Raw genomic sequence first — 23,122 nt, 5'->3', positions numbered from 1 at the left:
TTGTAATGCAAGGTTTAAACCATTCAAGATGCTGAGAAATTATGAATGCGATGAGAGATAAAATACTTGATTTTTACTATCACTGAAATAGATTTTGATCTCATCTTGCATTCAAAGAAATGAGCAAGAACATTTCCATGAGAAAGCCAGCAAACGCAAGTATGAAATAAAAACTGCATGTGTTTACTGCCCATTTCTTCACTATTCAAAATTGTAGTTCACATTTTTTACTGCTTCATTTATAAATAACATATTCTTAGCAGCAAGTTGCTCATGACAGCTGCTACAGTAGTGCATTACTGTTATAAACAAAAAAAAAAAAAGTCCTTTTCACTATTGGCTAATTTCATTAAGAATTATCAATAAGTTAGCACAAGAATATTTTAATATTTGGTAAATATTTCAGTCTGAAATTAGCAGACTATCATCAGTGGCTTAAAAGGAACAATTTTTACAAGGTGGAATACAAAGAATTGATCATTCAAAAGTAGAACGAGTCGCAACATGTTACATTGCTCAGCACTAAAGAGAGGTAAATTTCATCAGCGTGATGAATAAATTATAGGTATTAATTCACAATTGACATTTTTTCAGTGTGGCCTCACAACATATTCCTTACCTTCCTTTTTATCCTAAATCAATTCTTTACACTCTCGTATCAAGTTTACTATGTAGATTGAAAAAGACAACAAGTTTATCCTTTTTAGACATCCTTCTCATTCGCTCACCTTCAGATATTCTGACAACAACAGTTTACAGAAAACCCACTTTCACTGGACATTACATTCTCAAACAATCTGCCCATCATCCTTATCAAAAAACAGGAATCATAAAATGTTTAATTCGAAAAGCTAGAACTAATTGCTCAACTCCCCACTAATTACAGAAAGAACTTTCAACGATCAAACATTACATGAAATTAAATGGCTTCTCTGAAAAGACTACACAACATCTGTTCGATTCCTACAATCCAATCCAGAACAAAAGAATCAATACGTTGAGTTCCAATTCCATATGTTTCCGGAAGATCAGAACGAATTTCAAGAATTCTGAAGAAATATGATTTAAACAGCCACTTATATCCCTATTAACAAAATATCCACTATTTCCCCTCTTCTAAAGATAAATGCTCAACTATGTCACTGCCTGTTGTGTATATCAAGTTCCGTGTGACTGCAATCTGTTGTACTTTGGACAAACAGGACACTCTATAGAAAAAAGAACATCAATATAAATACAAGAACATCAATCGTACATTCTTCACAACAAATCCGATAAGTCTGGGTTGGCACAACATGGGATAGAGACAAGGCATAACATTCTCTGGTCCAGGACTCGCCTTCTACACAGATGTCGCTGTAAATTCAAAAGACTATTCAAAGAGAGTGCTGAGGCCTTACTTCAACGTCCTAACTTGAATCGAAATGATTGCCTATCCTTGTCAAAAATATGGGAAAGTTTAATCCAGATAACAAACTAAGTTTTTTTTTTTTCCCCTCTTCATTTGAGACTTTCTAATTCTTACATTAGTCTAATGCAGTGTTTCTCAAAGTGTGGTATGCATACCCCTAGGGTACGCGAAAGGTTTTCAGAGGATACGGGGCAATTTTCGGCTATACATCATTAACGCACGGGATCATTATATTTCTCAACAAATAGTGCAATTAGACACAACTGGGATAAAAACGGCACTAACTAATGAATCACATCTCCCCTCCAACAGAAACTGCTGCATAGACTCAAGCAAAACCACCCCATCGTGAACACGTTAAAACTAAGAAATATATAGTGAATGTGTTTCAGATATTATGGAATTCGGTTGAAGAGAATTAGCATTTCAACTCAACTGTTGCAATGCTAATTTGTCTTTGGTTCATGCGATCTTTAGTTAATACTGCACCAATCATATGCGTTTGGGTAGATGACTTTGACGATGCACACAAGGACATGGAAACAGTTCTCAATGCATAAAGTAGCAATAGTGAGTAGGAGCTTCTTGGTAAGTCACACCATTTGCAGTTTTTTTCTGAAAATCCCCATATATATAAAATAGATAAAAAATCGCAACACAATTTTTTAGCTTTAATTTTGGGAAAAAAGTGCGAGTTATATTTGAATAAATACAGTAATTTTTTTTAGCTTTCAAATTCTTAAGTATGGTTCATTGATTAAAGATTGGATTTATAAAACCCACAAAAGGGAGCAACATAGCAAATAGAAGTAGCTGTAAGCAACAAGAAAACGTTGATATTGCATCTGGATCAAATGAAATTGATAAGGGTGTGTCATCTGACATCTCTAGAGAAACAACTAGGAAGAAGATGAAAAATTTTCATAAGTATGATATGAATTACTTGAAATATGGATGGGAAATGAAGAGGAACCTATTCCAAATTTTGTTCTATTAAAAATAAATCATATTTTTTGTTTACATGAACATATAAATTCAAATAAAATAGTCATTTACAATGAAATATACTTTATTTATCTCATCTCATCTTCCTTATACCCTCTTTTACCTTGCAGTGTCGAGGGTCCATTGATCATCGGACCTCACTCCGTTTACAGGATAAGGTGGTCAGCCTTATGCCTTGGTGTATCCTATGGCCTGTAGTGTTGAGTTATCAAGGCCAGTTTGCCTGCTTTGCTGGATGAAAAACCCCAGAATAAACTGGGGAAACACCCTGCTGTCCACGCCCAAGATTGGCTAACTTGGCTATGGCTGAGGAAGATCCTTCAGCTCCTCACGTCACCGACGGGAATCGAACCTAAGACACTCCTTCCCCAGGCATATGGTTGCTAAGCGCATAGTCACTAGGCTAACTGCGTGGACGTACTTTATTTATTATTATTATAAATGGGCTAAATGGTCTTGCCTACTTCCCGTATACGGGAATAAAAGGCGTTAGCTGATTTTTTTTTTTTTTTTAATTTATTATTTGATAAGGGGGTACTTGGCAATAATGAAAATTTAAGAAGGGGTACACAGATATCTGAAGTTTGAGAAACACTGGTCTAATGTTATCTTTAATTGAATTTATAAATTAAGATTGTTATATGAAATTGTGAATTAATACCTATAATTTATTCATCACTCTGATGAAATTTACCCCTCTTTAGTGCTTAGCAATGTAACATCATGCAGCTTGTTCTACTTTTGAATGATCAATTGTTTGTATTCCACCTAGTAAAAACTGTTGTATCAAGCCACTGATGATAGTCTGTTAATTTCAGACTGAAATATTTGGCAAATATTAAAATATTCTTGTGCTAACGTGTTGATAATTCTTAATTTCATGTGACAAGTTTCTCTCAAGAATGGCTAATTTCATGTGCCACTATACACTTACATGTTGAGATATACAGCATGTGACAAAATATTATGGATATTATCATATTGAAATTAAATGAATTATGTAAATTAACTTTTCTAATTAATAGGATTTGTAATGTTTCGTATTCTGCACTGTATCTGAAAATTTTCAAACTGAAAAACAACACTTACTAATAAAATCTCCTGCAGTCCACACTTTCGAGGAAGGCTGAATTAGACATCCCAACTGCTAAGGACTATTTTTGCAACTACTTGAGGTGGATGTGAGACAGCAGATATTTTTATAACTAGCATTTCCTGGAGATCAGTGAACCTCAACTGACATCCAAATAAAACGAAGAAAATTTAGAAAATTTACAATGTCCTCGATTTGAGCAAGTGATTTGTCAGCTACTGCCTTTCGTTTTAGTTTATTCTCATTAGAGAGTTTCTGCTTGGTCTGTGTACAGTATGACATTTCTGGAGTTGAAATTTAGAAGTCATATCAATAAGGTAACCCGGGTAGATCACAGGATCACTTGGTTACTGAAGAACATACTAACAAGCAGAGAGAAGGAGTTATCATTCCTCTTTATAAAGCCTTGATACAACCACATCTGGATTAACCACACTCAGTTCTGGTCCCCTGAGTTTCTTGGGAATGAGGAAGTTGTAGAGAGAGGATTCAGAGGCAAGCGATCAAGATGGTCTGTGGAATGCTCCATAAGTCAATAAATTGAGGGTTTTGTGGGTTGAAAAAGTTGCTTGGCTGATAGGAAAAAAAAAAGGAAATGATAGAAATGTTTAATTACTTAAAGGATTTTTTAAAGGATTAATGCAGAGGAAATATTTCAGCATTAGGCTAGAGGTGATAGGCCAAGAAGTCATTCCTGGAAATTGGTGATAGCAAGGGTGTGAAGACTAGATTTTTTTTTGGCTTTAAGAGTGGTGAATGAATGGAATGGGTTGCCAGAGTCAGTTGTGTACTGGATTCAGGAGAAATATGATTGATATTGTATGGATAATTTAGGTCTCCAATGATAAATCTTAGGATTGCATATAGGTGCCTGTACAAAAATAATAACTTACCAAATGACAACTGAAATTAATTTTCTAAAAATAAATCAACTGTGAGTGTGATTTACAAAAAGTGATAATATTGAATTACTAGTTATGTTAAAATTTGAAATGTATAATGCATTTTGAGAATTTTTGAGTCTGAATTTTGAATAAATCATGTTTCATAAAGATTTCTGAATATTATTATAAGAATTACTGTTCTATTATTCAAAGACTGAAATTAATGGAAAATTTGTTCATATAACAAATAATAATTCATCCAAACTATATAACTTCTCATTAGTAAGTAGTAGTAATATTCTGGAGGAGAAAAATTTAAATGTCATACCAAAATGTGATGTAGAAATTTGGCATTTTGCTGTTGGGAAAAAGATGAGCAGAACAAATCCTCATATTCTTGTCTTAATGGAGATAGAATCATTTTAATATCAACCGGTTTGTAACTAAAATAAAATAATAATAATAAAAAATAAAAAAAACTGTCAAAGATTCTATATACATGTAAAATGAATTTTAAGAAATGTAAAAAGAGCAAAAGATCAATATATATATATATATAACATCAGCTGCACTTCTTGTACATCAAGTGCATTTAAATGTACTTGCTACATATCAAAAGGAAGAAACACTTAATATAGCTTAGACAGCTATATTAAGTTGCTAAATGTAAAAATTATATATGAAAGAGCATTAACAAATACTTCTAAAACAATCTAGTTATTGAAACAATAAGCAAAATAAGTTCATAATGAACTAATAAATAATATTTGCTTACAATTGATTCTCATGAGAGCAATAACATTTATAACACACTTACTATAACAAGTTACTGAAATATTCTAAATAAAGCCCTATCCCCAAGACAATTTTATAGTTAAGGCAATTTGCTATAGCAACTGCTTACTATAACCAAATATTTCCATAGTTTGCTATACCATAGCGCTGTCAATATATAAAATATGTACAAAAAATTTAAAAGTATCAAATTTGAGCAGCTTTTGGAAGTGGAGTAGATTCGAATATATTAAACTATTAGAGAAATGCAAATTTGAGAACAAGAGTCAAACCCTAGAAACCTGACAGTAAAATCTAATGAAAAACACAGCACCAGGAAAGAATGTGGTGAAGATAGTCCTAAAGATACAAAAATCTGCACTCTTTGCAATGAAATCAAGAAGTTAAAGAGGCAGTCCTGAAAAAAAAAAAAAAAGAATAAATCACCTAGAAAATACTTCTCATGTAAATTAGCATGTGCCCTTAGAAATTATAGAGAAAAATGTAAGCAGGCTAAAATCTTCTGCATTACTGTGGAACATTAATGCAGAAGATAGACACCACAAAACAGCAAAATATTCCTTTGACAACTGAAACTGCTCAGAAAGGAAGTATACCACATAAAAAATCAGAAATTAATAGCAAAAATAAAAACATCATATTCTAGATGTCTGGAGTAATTATTTTGCAAAACTAAAATATAGGATAAGCAGTGATAGTACAGTAGCAGAAAATATTCAACAGTTGTGTAATCAAGAGCATATATTAATATCTGAAGTAGAAAAAAAGCCACCAGAAACCTGAAATGTAGAAAGGCAATTGGAGTTAAAGATAATACTACTGAATGTATTTAAGAATTTCACCAGTGAATGTTTCAGATAAGATTTAAGCATCAAGATAAAAAGCAATTGTAGAATTATGTAGGATTTTTCTTTCTTCATAATTTAGTTTTAATGCTATTAAAATTTTAATATTAATCCATCATAATAAAAGGATGTTTATTAACTTGCTTATATTTCAGAAGATTTCAAACCAGCATCTTCAGAAAAAACATGTTACAGTTTACATGGAACAATGAGTAAGTGAAACAATTCCAATTGTAATGGACATATGATCTACAAGGCAAGGAGAAATTTGCAAACAGATTAATGGTACTGCAATAGGTTCCCCTCTCCCCATTCTGCCTTCGCTTCATATTAGAAAATAATCAAATAACTGTTTGCCTTTTCTTGACACATTACTTATTCACCTTCCAGATAGATCACTATTTTTTTTTCCATTTAGAGAAATGCTAACACACACGCACGCACGCGCACGCACACATGCACACACACAGGAAGATATCTACATAAACAATTACCATCCAGCCCAGCAGTATAGAAATGTAAAAACATTTACACACAGAGCCAGATCTACTTGTTGTAATGATGTAGTTCCTTTCCACAGGGTTACAATGATGTAGCACTGTGGACTACCTTAGCCATACTTTCTTGGTTAATGGCTACAGTTCCCACCTTCCAAAACACACAAGAACAAAACACCACTTTTTCTATTCCACATATCAGAGGTACATCTGAAAAGACAGCCAAAGCACTAATAAAGTATAACCTTCACGCCGCATGTCAAATTAGCAATTTGGATCTGCTGTCCTAAGGACAAACTCAATTCTCTAGAATATCCTGGAGTGAGCGAAGAGCCCTGTGACTGACTTAGCCTACTATAAGAAATATGTTCACTACCATTATTATGCCTGGACTGGTGGACCATGCTTAGGACTTCCCTTCACACAAGGTTTGAAGAAAACCACCAATGTGCTATATGGAAGTTGTTACAGGTCAGAAAGTTTATTTTTAGAGTCAACAATGGCTATGAAGCATTCTCCTAACCTTAACAAGCATAGTTGCGTTAATATGCCAAAAATTTGGGAGACTGTTATCCTGTGATAAACTCCTACACAACTGTAATACTTCTTTTTTCACACCACAAGGTGCTAATTTAGGACTTTAATCTTTTGTCTGATACAAAAGGAATTGTTTCACTTACTCATTGTCATGTGTAAACTGTAACATGTTTTACTGGTTTGAAATCCATCAAAATATAAGGCAGTTAATAAATCCTTTTATAATTTAGTGTGCTCAGTGCTGTAATACTGTTAAAAATTAAAAATAAGTTATAAATAACATCCAAGATCGAAGCCTGTCAATTAGACACATGGTAAGGGTTATATGAGGATACAGGACATTATACAGAAAAAGGCAAGACAATCAGAGATGCCACTGATCACAGCATTTACAGGATGATTTGAATTAGCTAGAAGTGCAGGAAAATGATATTGGTTATCAATTCAATGTTAGTAAGCATACATTTATGCACCTTTGGTGTGATATAATATCCAATGGCATATTATATTGTTGGAATTATGCTTTGAGTAACTGACAAGGCTAAAGATCTTGGTATTCTGGTGGATAAGAAGTTGAAGTTCAAGAGTCACTAGCAAAAATGGCAAATGCAACTCAGAGGATAATTGCAATGTTAAAATGATCACTGACAAATAAGGATATGGAAGTTAATTTGCCTGTTTACAAGGCCTTGATATAATAACACCTGACTGGACCATTAGATTTGGTCTACAGGATTTGAAGATGATAAAGAAACTGTAAAAAGGGTACAAAGAAGAGTTATAAAGAGGATATGAGGATTATGAAATGTAGATTATAAAAACAAATTGGGAGCATGTGGTATGTAGGCACTGACAGACAAGAGAAAGAGGGATGATATGATAGAGGTCTATACAATTCGGAGAGGACTTTTTATAGAATATCAATTGATAAAATGTTTCATTATATGGAAGGAAGGGAGAAGTCAAGCTGTGGAAGTTAATTTTGCTGTGGAGAAGTCAAGCTGAGGCAGCTGTGGAAGTTAATTTTGTGTGCAGAACTGTGAGTGAGTAGAACAGTTTGCATGCTGAAGTAGTGAGTGCATCTAGAGTGAATGAGTTTAAGAGAAGGTATGATAGCTGGTGTGGGTGATGTACAGCCTCTCTTGATAAGTATTTGATGCCCTAGAGATATAATAATATAGAGCTAATGCTTAAGTTGAAACTGAAATACAGGAAAACCTCACTTAATGCAAATTCAATATGTGAGATTGAGTGAAATTATACTATTTCTCACTTTAAGCGAGAGAGATTAATCAGTTAACACGATTTTTTATATTATGCGAAATTTTTTGTTGCCAACCTGCAGCGAGCAGAAAAGCAGGAAATCATTAAGAGACATGAAAGTGGCACTGGTAATACAATGATTGTGCAAGAACTGGGATGCTGAAAGTCTACAGTTTGAACTATCTTAAATAAGAGAAAAGAATACAAAGAACGAGGACAAGCTGCTACTACTTCTTTAAGCATGCAGATCACCCGAAATAGAAGCCCTTTAATGATCGAGATGGAGCATCCTTTTTCACTCTGGATTGAGGATTATAACTAAAAAGAATATCCCTTAGTACAGGGAATATTCAGGCAAAAGCTCTCAATATTTTTACCTCATTGAAAGACACCAAATTTCAAGAGGAATGTGAAAACTTTACTGCGAGTTTAGGATGGTTTGACCATTTTAAAAATCGAACTGGGCTGCATAACTTAAGAATAACTGCGGAATCTGCTGGTGCCGATAAAGATTTTGCAGCCAAGTTTCCCAAAGAACTGCATAAGATAATTCAGGAGGGTGATTATGACGATCGGCAAATATTCAACATCGACGAAATTGGTCTGTTTTGGAAGTGTATGCCAACAAAAACTTTGCTAGCTAAAACTGAAGTATCTCAACCAGGATACAAAGTATTTAGAGATCATCTTAAACTTTTATTAGGAGTCAATGCAGAAGGCAACTTTAAACTCAAGCCTATGTTGTTTTATTGTGTGCAAAATCCAAGATCTAACATTATTGAAGAAATCAGCACAATTGGAAAAGAACTTGGATTTAATGAACTGGATAATGAAGATGTGAGAAACTTGCTCAATTCCCATTCAGAACAGTTAAGCAAGAATGATCTTCTTCAACTAGAAGAACAGCGTGCATATGAAGAAGATAAGGAGTGCGAACAAGAAGAGAATGTTATGACTAAGTTAACTCCAAAGAGCTAGTTTTCCATTACATTGAGTATGCTAAGCAAATTTTGTTTGATGCTGATCCTGATATGGAATGAAGATTCAAAGTCCGCCAAAATCTTGATAAAGCGATCGCCGGCTATAGCAAACTGAATGACAAGATGAAAAAGTCGAGCATGATTCAAACAACTTTACTTAATTTTTTTTTGTAAAAAAGTAGCTCAAAATGTTTAGACATTAAATAAAAATTTAAGCAACTGATTTTTATTAACTAATGATTTTATCCTCTAATATAGCTTATACCGTAATTTTTTTCCAAATTTCGCTAACTGGGCAAGGTTTTCCTGTAGCCAGTACTTAAGGGGATACTCAAGGATGTACAGAAAGACTGGTGTGAAGTGAAATCAAATGTAAGTCAAGCATGCAAAATATCTCCATTGTTACATTAATCTATGTGTATCACATTATGAAAGAGAGCAGCATTAAAACTGACATCAAAATTGTTAATCTCAGCTCTTTACTTTATGCTAAGGATATCACTGGTATAAAGTAAAAATCATACCACTCATACTAACACAGTTTAGGTTGACTGAGTGGATAGCATATCATTGACATTTGTGAATGCCTTTAGGCAGATAGATGAATTTCACTGCTCAGTGTGAGATCACCATCCTGTTTATTTTAGGCATGAAGTAGCTTGAAAAAGATCTATGTTTGGTCTCTAAAAACAGGATTGTTGAATTATTTAACTTTCAGCCAACTCACAGTACTAATGTAATAGAGGTTCACAACCTTTTGTGGGTGAGATCCAAATAAAAAATAAACATATCCACTACAATTCTTCAGGACTCCTTCACTAAACTGAATAACCAATATAACAATTTAGTATAAAAATCAAGACAAGTAAAATTCCACTTTTTAACATACTAGAAGATAGTTTGATCATGGTGGAGAAACAAGACGCATCTATTTACAATATGAGTAATCTTGACTAGATAAACAAGATGGATTGTGTAAGCAAAGCTTTGATTTATCAATCACTGTCAGCATGCACAAATTGAAGAAGCTGTTAAGATATTATCTCATGCAAAATCATATTTCTACAGTTCAACGAATAACTTTATACAAGTTGTTAACCAAATTATTGTAGTGCAACAACAACAGTTTCTCTGTTTTGAAGTATTTGTATTCATTATTCTGTATACAATTTTGCTTACATACTGTAAATAAAAAGAAGTTTAATGTTTTAACACATGTAATTCAAAAATCCTTCTTGTCTCATATTCTATGAATTTCGTTATCCAGTATGTTATGCCTTCTGTAACAGTGCTCTGAAGCAATACAGTAAACCATTTTTGTTTAAGAGGGTGATACATTTCCAAGCTACTCTCTGACCATCAATAGTCCTCATACACTATTCATTTTTACTATATTTTTTGAATAACAGCTTCACACATGTAAGAGAAAACAAAAATAATTTATTACTCTTATAATATTTTTATCCAGAAAAGATGAAATTTTTTATGAAATTTTACTGGGAAACAATTCTCTTATATAAAAATTAATTTTCACTTTAAAGAAAAAATGAAGGCTCTTCATCTTCAAGAGTCTGAAATGATGATTTACTTTTATGTAGTTTCACTGTTTACAAATATACCACTCCAAGAAACTCTTCAGTAGATTAAAGTACTGCAAATGGTAATCCTATATCACTTGCTTTGGTTGATTATTTTATGGAGCATTTAGAGCAGTGCTTCGCAAAATGTGGGCCGTGGCCCCCTTGGGGGCCGTAGGTTTTGTTGAGTGGGCCATGAAATGATGAAAACAAATTGAAAATGTTTTAAGACGTAGATTTTTTTTATCTTAAAAGAAACTTATTTGTTATTATTTCTTTTTTGTTATTTTTTATATTTTAATGGAAAAAAATCGCACATTGGTGCGGGTTCACAAATTTTGCTTCCTGCGTATTTGGGCGCTTAATGAATATTAGTAAATATATGCTTATTCATATAAGTTTCATTTCAAAGCAGAAATCTAAGAATTGTAGTTTCAAATATTTCACCTGATAATGACTTTTTGTGTAGCAGAATTGAAACACATCCATCACATTAAATTGTTATTAAACTTCTTTTATGTTTTTAATTCTTTCTTTATTACTAATCGTTTTACGTTTCATGTGCTTGTACTGCAAATGTACAATAACAATATATCTATCTATATAAAAATATGAGATAATATGCCATGTCAAATGTGTATGTAAGATGCTAAAAATGTAATATTTGCATTTGATTTTTGCAATATTCAGTGTGTATGTTTTGTATTGAATATAAATATAATAAATATTATAATAATATATGTCTATATTACGATTTTTTTTCAAGGGGGGACTGTGAAATATTTTAATTTTTCCATAGGGGCCCTGACATCCAGAAATTTGGGAAGCACTGATTTAGAGGATTAGATTTTCAACATAATTTCTCCTTGATCTCACATTTGGCTGCATTTTGTGGATGACATCTTTGCGATCATGTCTCACTCTGAAACAGAACTACTTCAGTTTCTAGATAAAATTATCTCCTTATATACTCGCATCAAGTTCGCTACTGAATGTGAATCTAACAACAATCTTCCCTTTCTGAGTACTTTAATACATCATAACTCTGTGAATAATATTGCTTTTTCTGTTTGCAGGAAGCCATCCTTCACAGGCAGATATATTCATATCTTCCCATCATCATCCTTCACAAAATAAATAGATATTATCAAAAGCCTTGTATAGTGTGCACACAATTTGTTTTTCTGAGTCTCTTCTATTAGAATTACATAAAATAAAACTTACTCTATTATTTAATGAATATAGTAAGACCTTGATACAGAAAATATTTGATAATTATCTTTCCTCTTCCGGATTACAATCTAATGTTAAAAGAATCAGCATACCCTATTTAAAAGGAACACCTGAACAAATAGCAAGGACTCTTCGCAGATAATTTGTACATCACCTTCAAATTAGCTCGGAAGTTGCCATCTTTCTTACTACCTATCAAGGATATATTATCACCTTTATCCTTGTCTGGTGTTTATTAAATACCCTGTTCTTTGCTACTTTGGACAAACTGGTCATTCTGCTACTATTAGAATTGAATACAAGATTTTGGATTTTTAAGGTTCAGACCTTGCTTTTCATACCATCAACCCTAGACACAGAGTTCACTAGAACTATACCAAGATGTTACACTACAGTAGGTTTAAATTTGATTGTCTATTTTTTGAATTGCATGAAGTCCTATGCCACCATCCTAATCTTAATTGGACAGACTATATGTCTATTTCTAAGTTTTGGGAAGAGATTGCTATGAATTGTTTACTTATTTATTTATTATTTTTAAATTATATATTTAATTACACATCTATTCCCATGTTTCTGAACTCTAATAGTGTCTCCTCCTACTGGACAGTTGCAACCAAGAGAAGTCATATTATATACATGCTGTATGACTCTTTTTGTATTCAGAATCTAAATGTTATTACTAGATTTTCTGTCTTCTCCCTGAAAGAAGCTCATGACATCTTGAGTGAAATACAGAGGAATAATAAATTATATTTAGCTTTCTCTAACATGCATGACGCTGTTATTCAAAAAATATAGTATGGCTAATGTGTATGTCTCTATTAAACTAGTAACTATTCATTTTTAATATGGGTGATAAACAAAAATCTTATAGTTTAACCAATAAGTTATAGTACTTGTAAAGAAGTACTAAATAACCAATACAGCCAAAAACTTCACAATTTTGGCAAATATAACTAAATTCGACTCAGATAACCCCCTCCTTTTTTTTTTTTTTTTGTTTAAATAAGAAGTTGCTAATTGCACAATACACATTACCCTCCCTGTCTCTCTCTCTCTCTCTCTCCTACTAATGAAAGGTTTATTTATAACACATAAGCCTTTCATTAAATTTTTGAGGGTTTCACTAATCTGATGTAAAATTTACTTTTCATTGTTTACTTTTGTGTTTGTAGAAAAGAAGTGTAGTCCCTACAAGTTAGCCCCAGTAGAATCAACTGATAACCAATAATAAACATCACTGCTTCAGAAATAAAACTTAAATCTACTAGCCACAAAAAAAAATTTACTTGTGCAAGATATCGACGTTGTTTATATAAATATTGTTATAGGTGACATTTAAAAAAAATAAATGTTATGATGACAATACAAAGTAATACATTCTTTAATTCTCATTATACATTACACAAAAATATGCTTTCCTTTAAATATGGATTCAAAATGTAACATGCCACAACACAGCATTACAAGTAAGATAACAATATATTGTTATCTTACTCACAATGACTGACTTTATTATAAAAGGTTGGATAAAGATAAGGTGGGGAATAACATAAATGATGCAATCAAGTTTCAAATACAGCAATGACATGAAAAACTTACACTTTCTTGCACACTTTGTGTGGGGATATACTATTTTCAAGTGAAGCACCATAACTAACAAGTAATGGTGGTTTTTTTTTTTTTTTTGTGACTGAAATGAAAACCAGAAGTGCAATGTATAAAGTGAAAAGAACACTAATAATGCATAGGAGAATGAGAGGATTTCTGGAACTCAACAGTAGATATTTATTAAATTTTTATGTTTAGTTATGCCACAATGATGACAGAACAACTGTTGGTGGAAGAAGATATGATATAGCAGATTGAGTTTTGAATGATATTTTGTTTTTTTAGTCTTTCTAAATGAAAGAAAAACAAAGTTCTGAACCTTATGGAAATAAAAGGAAGGAAGAAAGTGAAGATGTTTGCTTGATGTTATAACTTTTAAAGAAAACCAGCAAATAAAATTTCAAGTGTTTTTGTGATTTTTTAAAATGGAAGACATGCAGTACTCATATGGAGAGTTTAGTCATCATAAAAACCTTATAATTGGTGAATTTCAATAAAACTCACATTTTTGTGTTCAAAAATTAAATTATATTCCTCTGTAGCTCAGTTAGTATCAATGATGTTCTCTCTTCCAAATGAACCTGGGTTTAAATCTCATCTAGAATGTGAAGAACCTTTATCAGGGTTTTTCATCTGACATGAGTTAGCTAGTCTCTTGCAGAGGTGGAAGGAGTTTTCCTCCCTGAAATTTGGATTTATCATCCTGCAAAACAGGCAAACCAGCCATAACACAAGCCATTTAAGACAACAGACAATGTAGACTGGATTAACCATCCTATCATAATAAGCCAAATAACCCTACCTAAAAAAAAAAGCCAAATAACCCTACCTAAAAAAAAAAAGCCAAATTACTTGCTGCAACAGGTCAAGCCTAACATAAAAGGCAAGATGGGATGAGAAATTTTATTACTGCATGTTATGGATAATACTTCAGCGAACTTACAAATAATCAGCCATTGTGTACATAGTAACTTGAAAAATGCAACTCTGATTATACCAAACCAGAGTAGGGCAACGAAGGAACAAAACATGACATGCCAAGTCAACTCACACTCTAAGCAATGTTTATGCAATATTATTTTCAGAATGTCACGTATAAGATTTATGGGAGGGGGGGGGGGGGGTCATGACATCATAACTTCTTAAACCAATTATGGTTTCATTACTTTTCAGCCTGTTCTTTCAACTTCACTGTTATCAAGAAATTTGATTTTAAATGTGCAACTATGCAAGCACATAAGCAAACTCTATGGAAATGTTTTCATAATTCAAAACTGATAACTTTTCAGCCTCATATTAAGTTAGCTGGAGTTTTCAGCAGAGGTCACACTTCTACATGTTTCTGGAATCATGTATTAAATGTGCAAACATTTCACATGGCATAAGTATATAATTTTAAGGGCATTAATTATAAATAAGGATAATATGTATTAACTATAAAGAGGTGAAGCAATAAACTTGCCCTTTATTTCATAAAAAAAAAAAAAAAAATATATATATATATATATATAGCAAGAGAGGGCAATGAATAAATTAAATCCTTCATGCTTTCCCCTCCAAGGCAGGCAGGTCTTATACAGTTCAAAACACAGCAAGCATGTTCAACATTTTCAACAGATAGGATGTAAACTATCATCATCATCAAATTCCTGCCATGTACCCTCAAGGGGTGTACAGGATATGACAGTACTACATGAAAAAATTTACATCATTACTAACTTCCTATCTACAATTTTTCTCCAAATCAGTCTGTTACTTGTCAAGACTCCAATATTATCAGATCTTATATTTCTATCATCTAAGGCACTTTGTACTGTATCAAACCACCTATATCTTGGTCTTCCTCTGGTTGTTTTGCTGCCAACCTGGCAGAGAACACTTGTTTTGCTAATCTTTCTTTGCCCATTCTGTTTAAGTGACCATACCACCTGAGATTAGCTCTGCTAACGCATTCCTGGATGCTGACAATGTCAAGTTCTTTCCTAATATCCCTGTTTTTAATATGATATTGCCACTGATGCCATCTGTTCACACCTATAATCTTTCTCAGGACTCTCATATCTGTGGTCTCTAGTCGTTCGTCAAGTGTTTTACTTCTGACCAGCTCTCAGATCCATAAGTTAAGACTGGTTTGAACACTGTCTTGTATACAGCTAATTTAGTGTTCTGACTAATTTCTCTCTTATTCCATATGAATTTATTCAATTGACTTCCCAGCATACCAGCTTTGCTGATTCTGTTGTCTATTTCTATATTTAATTTACCATCTTCAGTAAAATTCGTGCCTAAGTAGCTGAAATGCTTTACTTGTTCCACAGGTTTTCCATTCACAACACAGTTGACATTTTCAATGATTCTGCCTATTGTCTTTTTATTGCTGACCTTCATACCATATCTATTACAACAGCTATTCAATTTAGTCAGATAATCTTGTAGACTTGTAGCTGATTTATTTAGAAGTATAACATCATCCGCATAAAGCAAAGAGCTGACATTAACATCTCCAATTTTGATATCATTTTTAATACCACTCTCCTTCATAATGTGATCCATATAGATAATGAATAACAGAGGGCATAATGTACATCCTTATCTCACACCAGATTTAACATTAAACCATCTTCCTGAACTTCCTTCAATTCTAACTGCTGACTTATAACTCAAATAAAGACTAAGTATTAATTGATATAATGCCCCATTGACACCATATAACTGTAGAGTATTAAATAGCCTCTCTCTTGGCACCTTGTCATATGCCTTTTCCAAATCGACAAAACTTAAATATAGATCTTTGTTATATTCCCATGCTTTCTCGACTATTTGTTGTAAAGTGGAGATCTGATCCTGACAGCCTCTATTTGGCCTGAATCCAGCTTGTTCTTCACCAAGCTTATTCCTTGCCTCAACCATTTCTCAAGTATACTTGCATAGATCTTGCCAAGAACACTCAGTAGGGAAATACCTCTGTAATTCTCACATTCAGTTTTATTTCCCTTTTTATATATGGGTACTATGAGAGCTCTCATTAGGAATTCGTCCCTCTGTCCAGGCTTTCTGAACTATGCAGTGTGTAGCCACTGTAAGACTCTTATACCACCATATTTCAGCATTTCTGGTCGAATATCATCTACTCCTGCTGCCTTTCCACATTTCAAGCCTTTGATGGCTTTTTCTACTTGAAGTATGGATATGTATTCCTGACTGCATGCCTGGTCAGTATTTTTTACCACTGTGCTGTCATCACTGCTTGTTTTATTTAGCAGTTTTTCAAAGTAATTACTCCATATTTCAAGGATATCTTTTTTCCCCGTTTTCATGTAACCTTTATCATCTCTAACTCCTTTTACAGCACTCTTTCCTCCATTCCTAAGCTTCTTCAACAACCTCCAGAATATTTTACCACCTTCTTGATATTTATTTTCTATATTCTTGCCAAAGTCCTCCCATGACTTTTGTTTAGCTAGTTTTACACAGTGTTTAGCATTCTTGCATTTGTCTCTATATTCTCTAAGAGCACAAGCTGACTTATTTGTCAGGAACTTTTGGTATGCTTTCTTCTTTTCCTTCACTGCCCCATTAACTTCCTGTGTCCACAATGGAGTTCTAATTTTTCTATCCTTGCAGACAACTTCACCACATGCCTCTCTAGCAGAATTAATCAAGGTTTTCTTCAAGGCTTGCCACTGAATCTCCAAGGTTTGGTTCCTGTTCTCAAACTCTTTCATTTTTTCTTCAATAATCTTTGTGTATTTTAGTCTACAAAATCTTCGCTTTAAAACTTTCTTACATGTTATTGTTTTCAATACGAAATTCAATTTTATTCTGCTCAAAACTAAATAGTGATCGCTTCCAATTTCAAATCCTCTGTACACTCTGGTGTCCTGCGCCAGGGAGAAAACATCACTATCAACAATAACATAGTCAATGAGACTTTTCTTATTCCTTGCCTCTTCTCTCCATGTGAATTTGTGCACATTTTAATGTTGGAACATGGTGTTAGTAATAACCAGTCCATGTCCTGAGCAGAAATCCAACAGATATTTGCCATTATTATTAGCTTTCCTCTTTTCTCCAAATTTTCCAAAAATATTTTTGGATGTCTGACAATCATTTCATACTCTGCTATTTAGATCCCCAACAAGGAACAACTTTTCCTTTTTCATTGTGTCAGTTGCTTTTCTAAAGCATCAAAAAATTCCTCCACTTCTACCATAGTAGAACCTTCTGTGGGACCATAGGTACAAATAAGTCTCATTGTCCAGTTCCCCATTCTCATATTTACCCACATTACTCTACTTGAGACTGACTGCCATTCAAGAAGATTAGCCTCGTATATTGTGTTGGATACTATGGCTACTCCTTCTTTTCCTTGATTGTCATTGCCTGAATATAACATTTTGTATTTATTGCTCAGAAAGATCTCACCAGTTTTTTTCTTTTTTGTTTCAGTCACCCCTATTATGTCGATCTGGTACTTATCTAATTCCTCAGCTAGCTCCATTTCTTTGCCATTCAGGCTTCTTATGTTGATAGTACCAATCTTCTAATCGTTCAAATCTGAAAACAAACCCCAAATCACCATCACTGTGGTGATGTTGATTTGGGGTTTGTTTTCAGATTTGTTCCAGTAGCTGACTTTTCGCTGTTCCCTGGCGAAAACAACGGGGGCCTTATTTAACCGGGCGATGCCCCAGCTGGCATGAAATTTTGTCATGTTGAACCATCATTTTTTATTTTGGTTTAACCAATAAGAATACAATTTGGTCTGCTAAATCCCAAATTGCCAGCCCATCCTCGTTTGTTCAGTATCCAAGTAGATACCCAACAGGGTGCACCACGAGAAGGTGAGGATTGGACATTAGGTCAGAAGCCCTGGTCAGTTCTCCGCATTCCTTTAAAGGCTATGTGGAGGTCTCCTCTCAGTTATACAGCTTTGACCCTTAAGCACCCCCATGTTCAATATTTTCAACAGATAGGATGTAAACTATTTTCAATTTAATTTTAATTTAAGCGATTTAAATTATTCTATTTATTTAGTTTAAAACTTCAAATTTTTTAAAATCAATTTCCACTTTGAAATATAAGTTTTTATGAGTGAACATTCATAAACTGTTCACATAAATGGTATGTCAGAGACCAGCAATACTAGGTGAATAACACACTTCAAGGACGGTACTCATAGATCTATTCCATGCTGAATTGAACAGAGAAAGAACAGCATTCCTGTTTCCTAAAACTGTTACATAACTGGTTATGATTTTCAATAGCAGTCCATAACAAGAGTTTAAAATGTTAAGAAAAAATGTTGCTGGTACAAAAGGCACCAATTAAACATTCAGAAAGGTAAAAATTGTTCCACAATCAAACAATAAAAACCAATGATAACACATGGTATTATCCACATAAAATATTGAGTTTTTATTAGACCTAAGGGTTTTGCTTTTACTAAAAGCAGCTTCTTCACAAGCTAGATTAAATGGTCATTAGGTACAAAATAAGAAATAAAAACCACATGTACCAACCAAATAAAATGCACATAAAAGTATTAAAAAAACTTTTTATGAATCCTAAACATAAAACATTAACATGTACATTAATCTTAGTAGGTAGGATAATGGTTACATAATCTAGATTATGGAAACATGGAACTATTCAAGACAATGAAATCCATTTCATTTTAAGTCTAAATCTTTTACACTTCCTTTGGATTGCTAGTGTGCATGATACATTATGTTACCCTTCCAATGATGTCTCTGAGACAGAGATAACCTTCATTGTAATCTATACTTCCACTGCACTGCAAACAAGAATTACAACCAAAAACTTAGCTTAATAAAGAAAAAGATCCAAAAAAAAAAAAAGATCAAGACATTTACAAAAGCTTGCATTTTTGGCCACATGTCATTTCCTGGAAAACATTCATGAGGAATGCAACCAGCAGTTTACATCAATAGTTGAGGTACAAAAAGTATCACAAATTTAATATATAGTAAGGAAGCTGGAATACATGATATTCAACTAGAAACACTCAAATATGGAGGTATAAAAGTTTTACGGTGGTTGCACCATATAATTCAGGCATCAATATAGCATCAATGGCAAAATCATATTAAAAATGAAGATATTAAAAAGGAAATTAACACTGTTGGCATTCAAAAGTGTGTGAACAGAACATCTAAGAGTAGAATAGTCATACAGAATGGGAGAGAAGTGGTTAGCAAAACAGATGGTTTGATACAAGGATGTTAAGCCAATACCAAAAACTACATACTGTCCTGACATCCTAAGAATATTCTAAAACTGACAAATAACAGATTAATTTGGATGAAAATTGCTGATGGGAAGTTAATAGTAATATGAAGGTAATCATATAATACTATCATAGTATCCTGCACACCACATGAGAATACATGTTAGGAATATAATATTGATAGTGATTCAGTGTTATGTCATCTGTAACACAAAATCTTGGAAGGTGGGGAAGGGAAATAGATGAGCTCAGTGAAAATAGTTTTAAACGGCTTCTTTGGATCTAAAAGACCTACAGAAGCTTATAACAAGAGAATCAATATTGTAGTTTTGTAATGCTTAAATTTACTAATTTAAAATATATAAAATAAACAATAAAAACGTAGAAATAAAAAAAAAACTTATACTTACCCTCCCAACAAATCTGTACTGTCACTCTGCTGATTCATATTGATAACTGTCATTTTGTGCCCTGGTGGAGAAGAGGAGAAACTATTGGTTACTAATTTAACAGAAATTCACAAAAGTACAATTCTCATAAAAAGATCTGTAATTTCTATTCAACAATTACTAATTTCTCTCTTATTCCATATGAATTTATTCAACTGACTTCCCACCATACCAGCTGTGATGATTCAGTTATCTATTTCCATATTTTATTTACCATTTTCACTAAAAATCGTGCCTAAGTAGCTGAAATGTTTTACTTGTTCCACATGTTCTCCGTTCACAACGCAATTGACATTTTCAACGATTCTACCTATTTTCATTGTCTTTTTCTTTTTATTGCACCTTCATACCATATTTATTACAACAGTTATTCAATTTAGTCAAGAAATCTTGCAAACTTGTATCGGATTTATTTTGAAGTATAACATCGTCTGCATAAAGCAAAGAGCTGACATTAACATCTCCAATTTTGATATCATTTTTAATACCACTCTCCTTCATAATGTGATCCATATAGATAATGAATAACAGAGGGCATAATGTACATCCTTATCTCACACCAGATTTAACATTAAACCATCTTCCTGTACTTCCTTCAATTCTAACTGCTGACTTATAACTCAAATAAAGACTAAGTATTAATTGATATAATGCCCCATTGACACCAATATAACTGTAGAGTATTAAATAGCCTCTCTCTTGGCACCTTGTCATATGCCTTTTCCAAATCGACAAAACTTAAATACAGATCTTTGTTATATTCCCATGCTTTCTCAACTATTTGTCATAAAGTGAAGATGTGATCCTGACAGCCCCTATTTGGCCTGAATCCAGCTTGTTCTTCACCAAGCTTTTCTTCCACAATTCTTCTCAAGCATGCTTGCATAAATCTTACCAGGAACATTCAGTAGGGAAATACTTCTGTAATTCTCACATTCAGTTTTATTTCCCTTTTTATATATGGGTACTATGAGAGCTCTACTCTAATCATCGGGAATTTGCCCCTCTGTCCAGGCTTTCTGAACTATGAAGTGCAGCCACTGTAAGACTTTTATACCACCATACTTCAGCATTTCTGGTCGAATATCATCTACTCCTGCTGCCTTTCCACATTTCAAGCCTTTGATGGCATTTTCTATTTCAAGTATGGATATGTATTCCTGACTATGTGCCTGTTGAGTGTTTTTTACCACTGTGCTGTCACTGCTTGTTTCATTTAGCAATTTTTCGAAGTAGCTACTCCATACTTCAAGGATATCTTTTTCTCCCGTTTTCATGTCACCTTTATCATCTCTAACTCCTTTTACAGCACTCTTTCCTCCATTCCTAAGCATCTTCAACAACCTCCAGAATATTCTGCCACCTTCCTGATATTTATTTTCTTTGTTCTTGCCAAAGTCCTCCCATGACTTTTGTTTAGCTAGTTTTACACAATGTTTAGTTTTCTTACATTTGTCTCTGTATTCTCTAAGAGCACAAGCTGAGTTATTTGCCAGAAAATTTTGATATGCTTTCTTCTTTTCCTTCACTGCTTCTTTTACTTCCTGTGTCCACCATGGAGTTCTGATTTTTCTATCCTTGCAGACAACCTCCCCACATGCTTCTCTGGCTGAATCAATCAGGGTTTTCTTCAGGGCTTGCCACTGAATCTCCAAGGTTTGGTTCCTGTTCTCAAACTCTTTCATTTTTTCTTTAATAAGCTTTGTGTATTTTAGTCTACAATTCACATCTGAGAGGTGCTCAACTTTTATTCGCTTTAAAACTTTCTTACATGTTATTCTTTTCAATATGAAATTCAATTTTATCCTGCTCAGGACTAAATAGTGATCACTTCCAATTTCGAATCCTCTGTACATTCTGGTGTCCTGCACCAGGGAGAAAACATCACTATCAACAATAACATAGTCAACGATACTTTTCTTATTCCTAACCTCTTCTCTCCATGTGCATTTGTGCACATTTTTATGTTGGAACATGGTGTTAGTAATAACCAGTCCATGTTCTGAGCAGAAATCCAACAGGTATTTGCCATTATTATTAGCTTTGCTCTTTTCTCCAAATTTTCCAAAAATATTTTTGGATGTCTGACAATCATTTCCTATTCTGCTATTTAGATCCCCAACAAGGACCAACTTTTCCCTTTTCATTGTGTCAGTTGCTTTTTCTAAAGCATCAAAAAATTCCTCCACTTCTACCATAGTAGAACCTTCTGTGGAACCATAGGCAGAAATAAGTCTCATTGTCCAATTCCTCATTCTGATATTTGCCCATGTCACTGTACTTGAGATTGCCTGCCATTCAAGATTAGCCTCGTATTTTGTGTTGCATAGTATGGCTACTCCTTCTTTTCCTTGACTGTTATTGTCTGAATATAACATTTTACATTTATTGCTCAGGAAGATCTCACCAGTTTTGTCTTTTTTGTTTTAGTCATTCCTATTATGTTGATCTGGTACTTATCTAATTCCTCAGCTAGCTCCATTTCTTTGCCATTCAGGCTTCTTATGTTGATAGTACCGATATTTAACTCTGGTGATGTTGAGTTTGGGTGTGCTTTCAGATTTGCTCCAGTAGCTGAGTTTCGCTGTTCGCCCTGGTTCCCTGGCGAAAACAATGGGGGCCCTTGTGTAACCGGGCAACGCCCTAGCCGGCATGAAATTTTGTCATGTTGTACCATCATTTTGTATAT

At 33.4% G+C, this 23,122-nt stretch overlaps 1 protein-coding gene across 1 annotated transcript in view; it reads right to left on the bottom strand.

The window, feature by feature from the left end:
• The window catches only part of LOC150096239 (midasin), a 1,081,806-nt gene that overhangs the window by 908,966 nt on the left and 149,718 nt on the right, over positions 1-23,122 (bottom strand). Inside the window, exons 14-15 of the mRNA XM_090409469.1 lie at positions 20,395-20,455; positions 4,722-4,836 (exon numbers count right to left, since the gene is read on the bottom strand). Coding sequence (XP_090265595.1) covers positions 4,722-4,836; positions 20,395-20,455 — 176 coding nt within the window. The remainder of the gene's footprint in view (positions 1-4,721; positions 4,837-20,394; positions 20,456-23,122) is intronic.

This window comes from Typopeltis vanoorti, chromosome 19 (genome assembly GCF_054136105.1).
Source record: "Typopeltis vanoorti isolate ZY-2024b chromosome 19, IOZ_Tvanoo_1.0, whole genome shotgun sequence".
Taxonomy (NCBI): Eukaryota; Metazoa; Arthropoda; class Arachnida; order Uropygi; family Thelyphonidae; genus Typopeltis; species Typopeltis vanoorti.
This window is presented reverse-complemented; position numbering and strand designations above follow the sequence as displayed.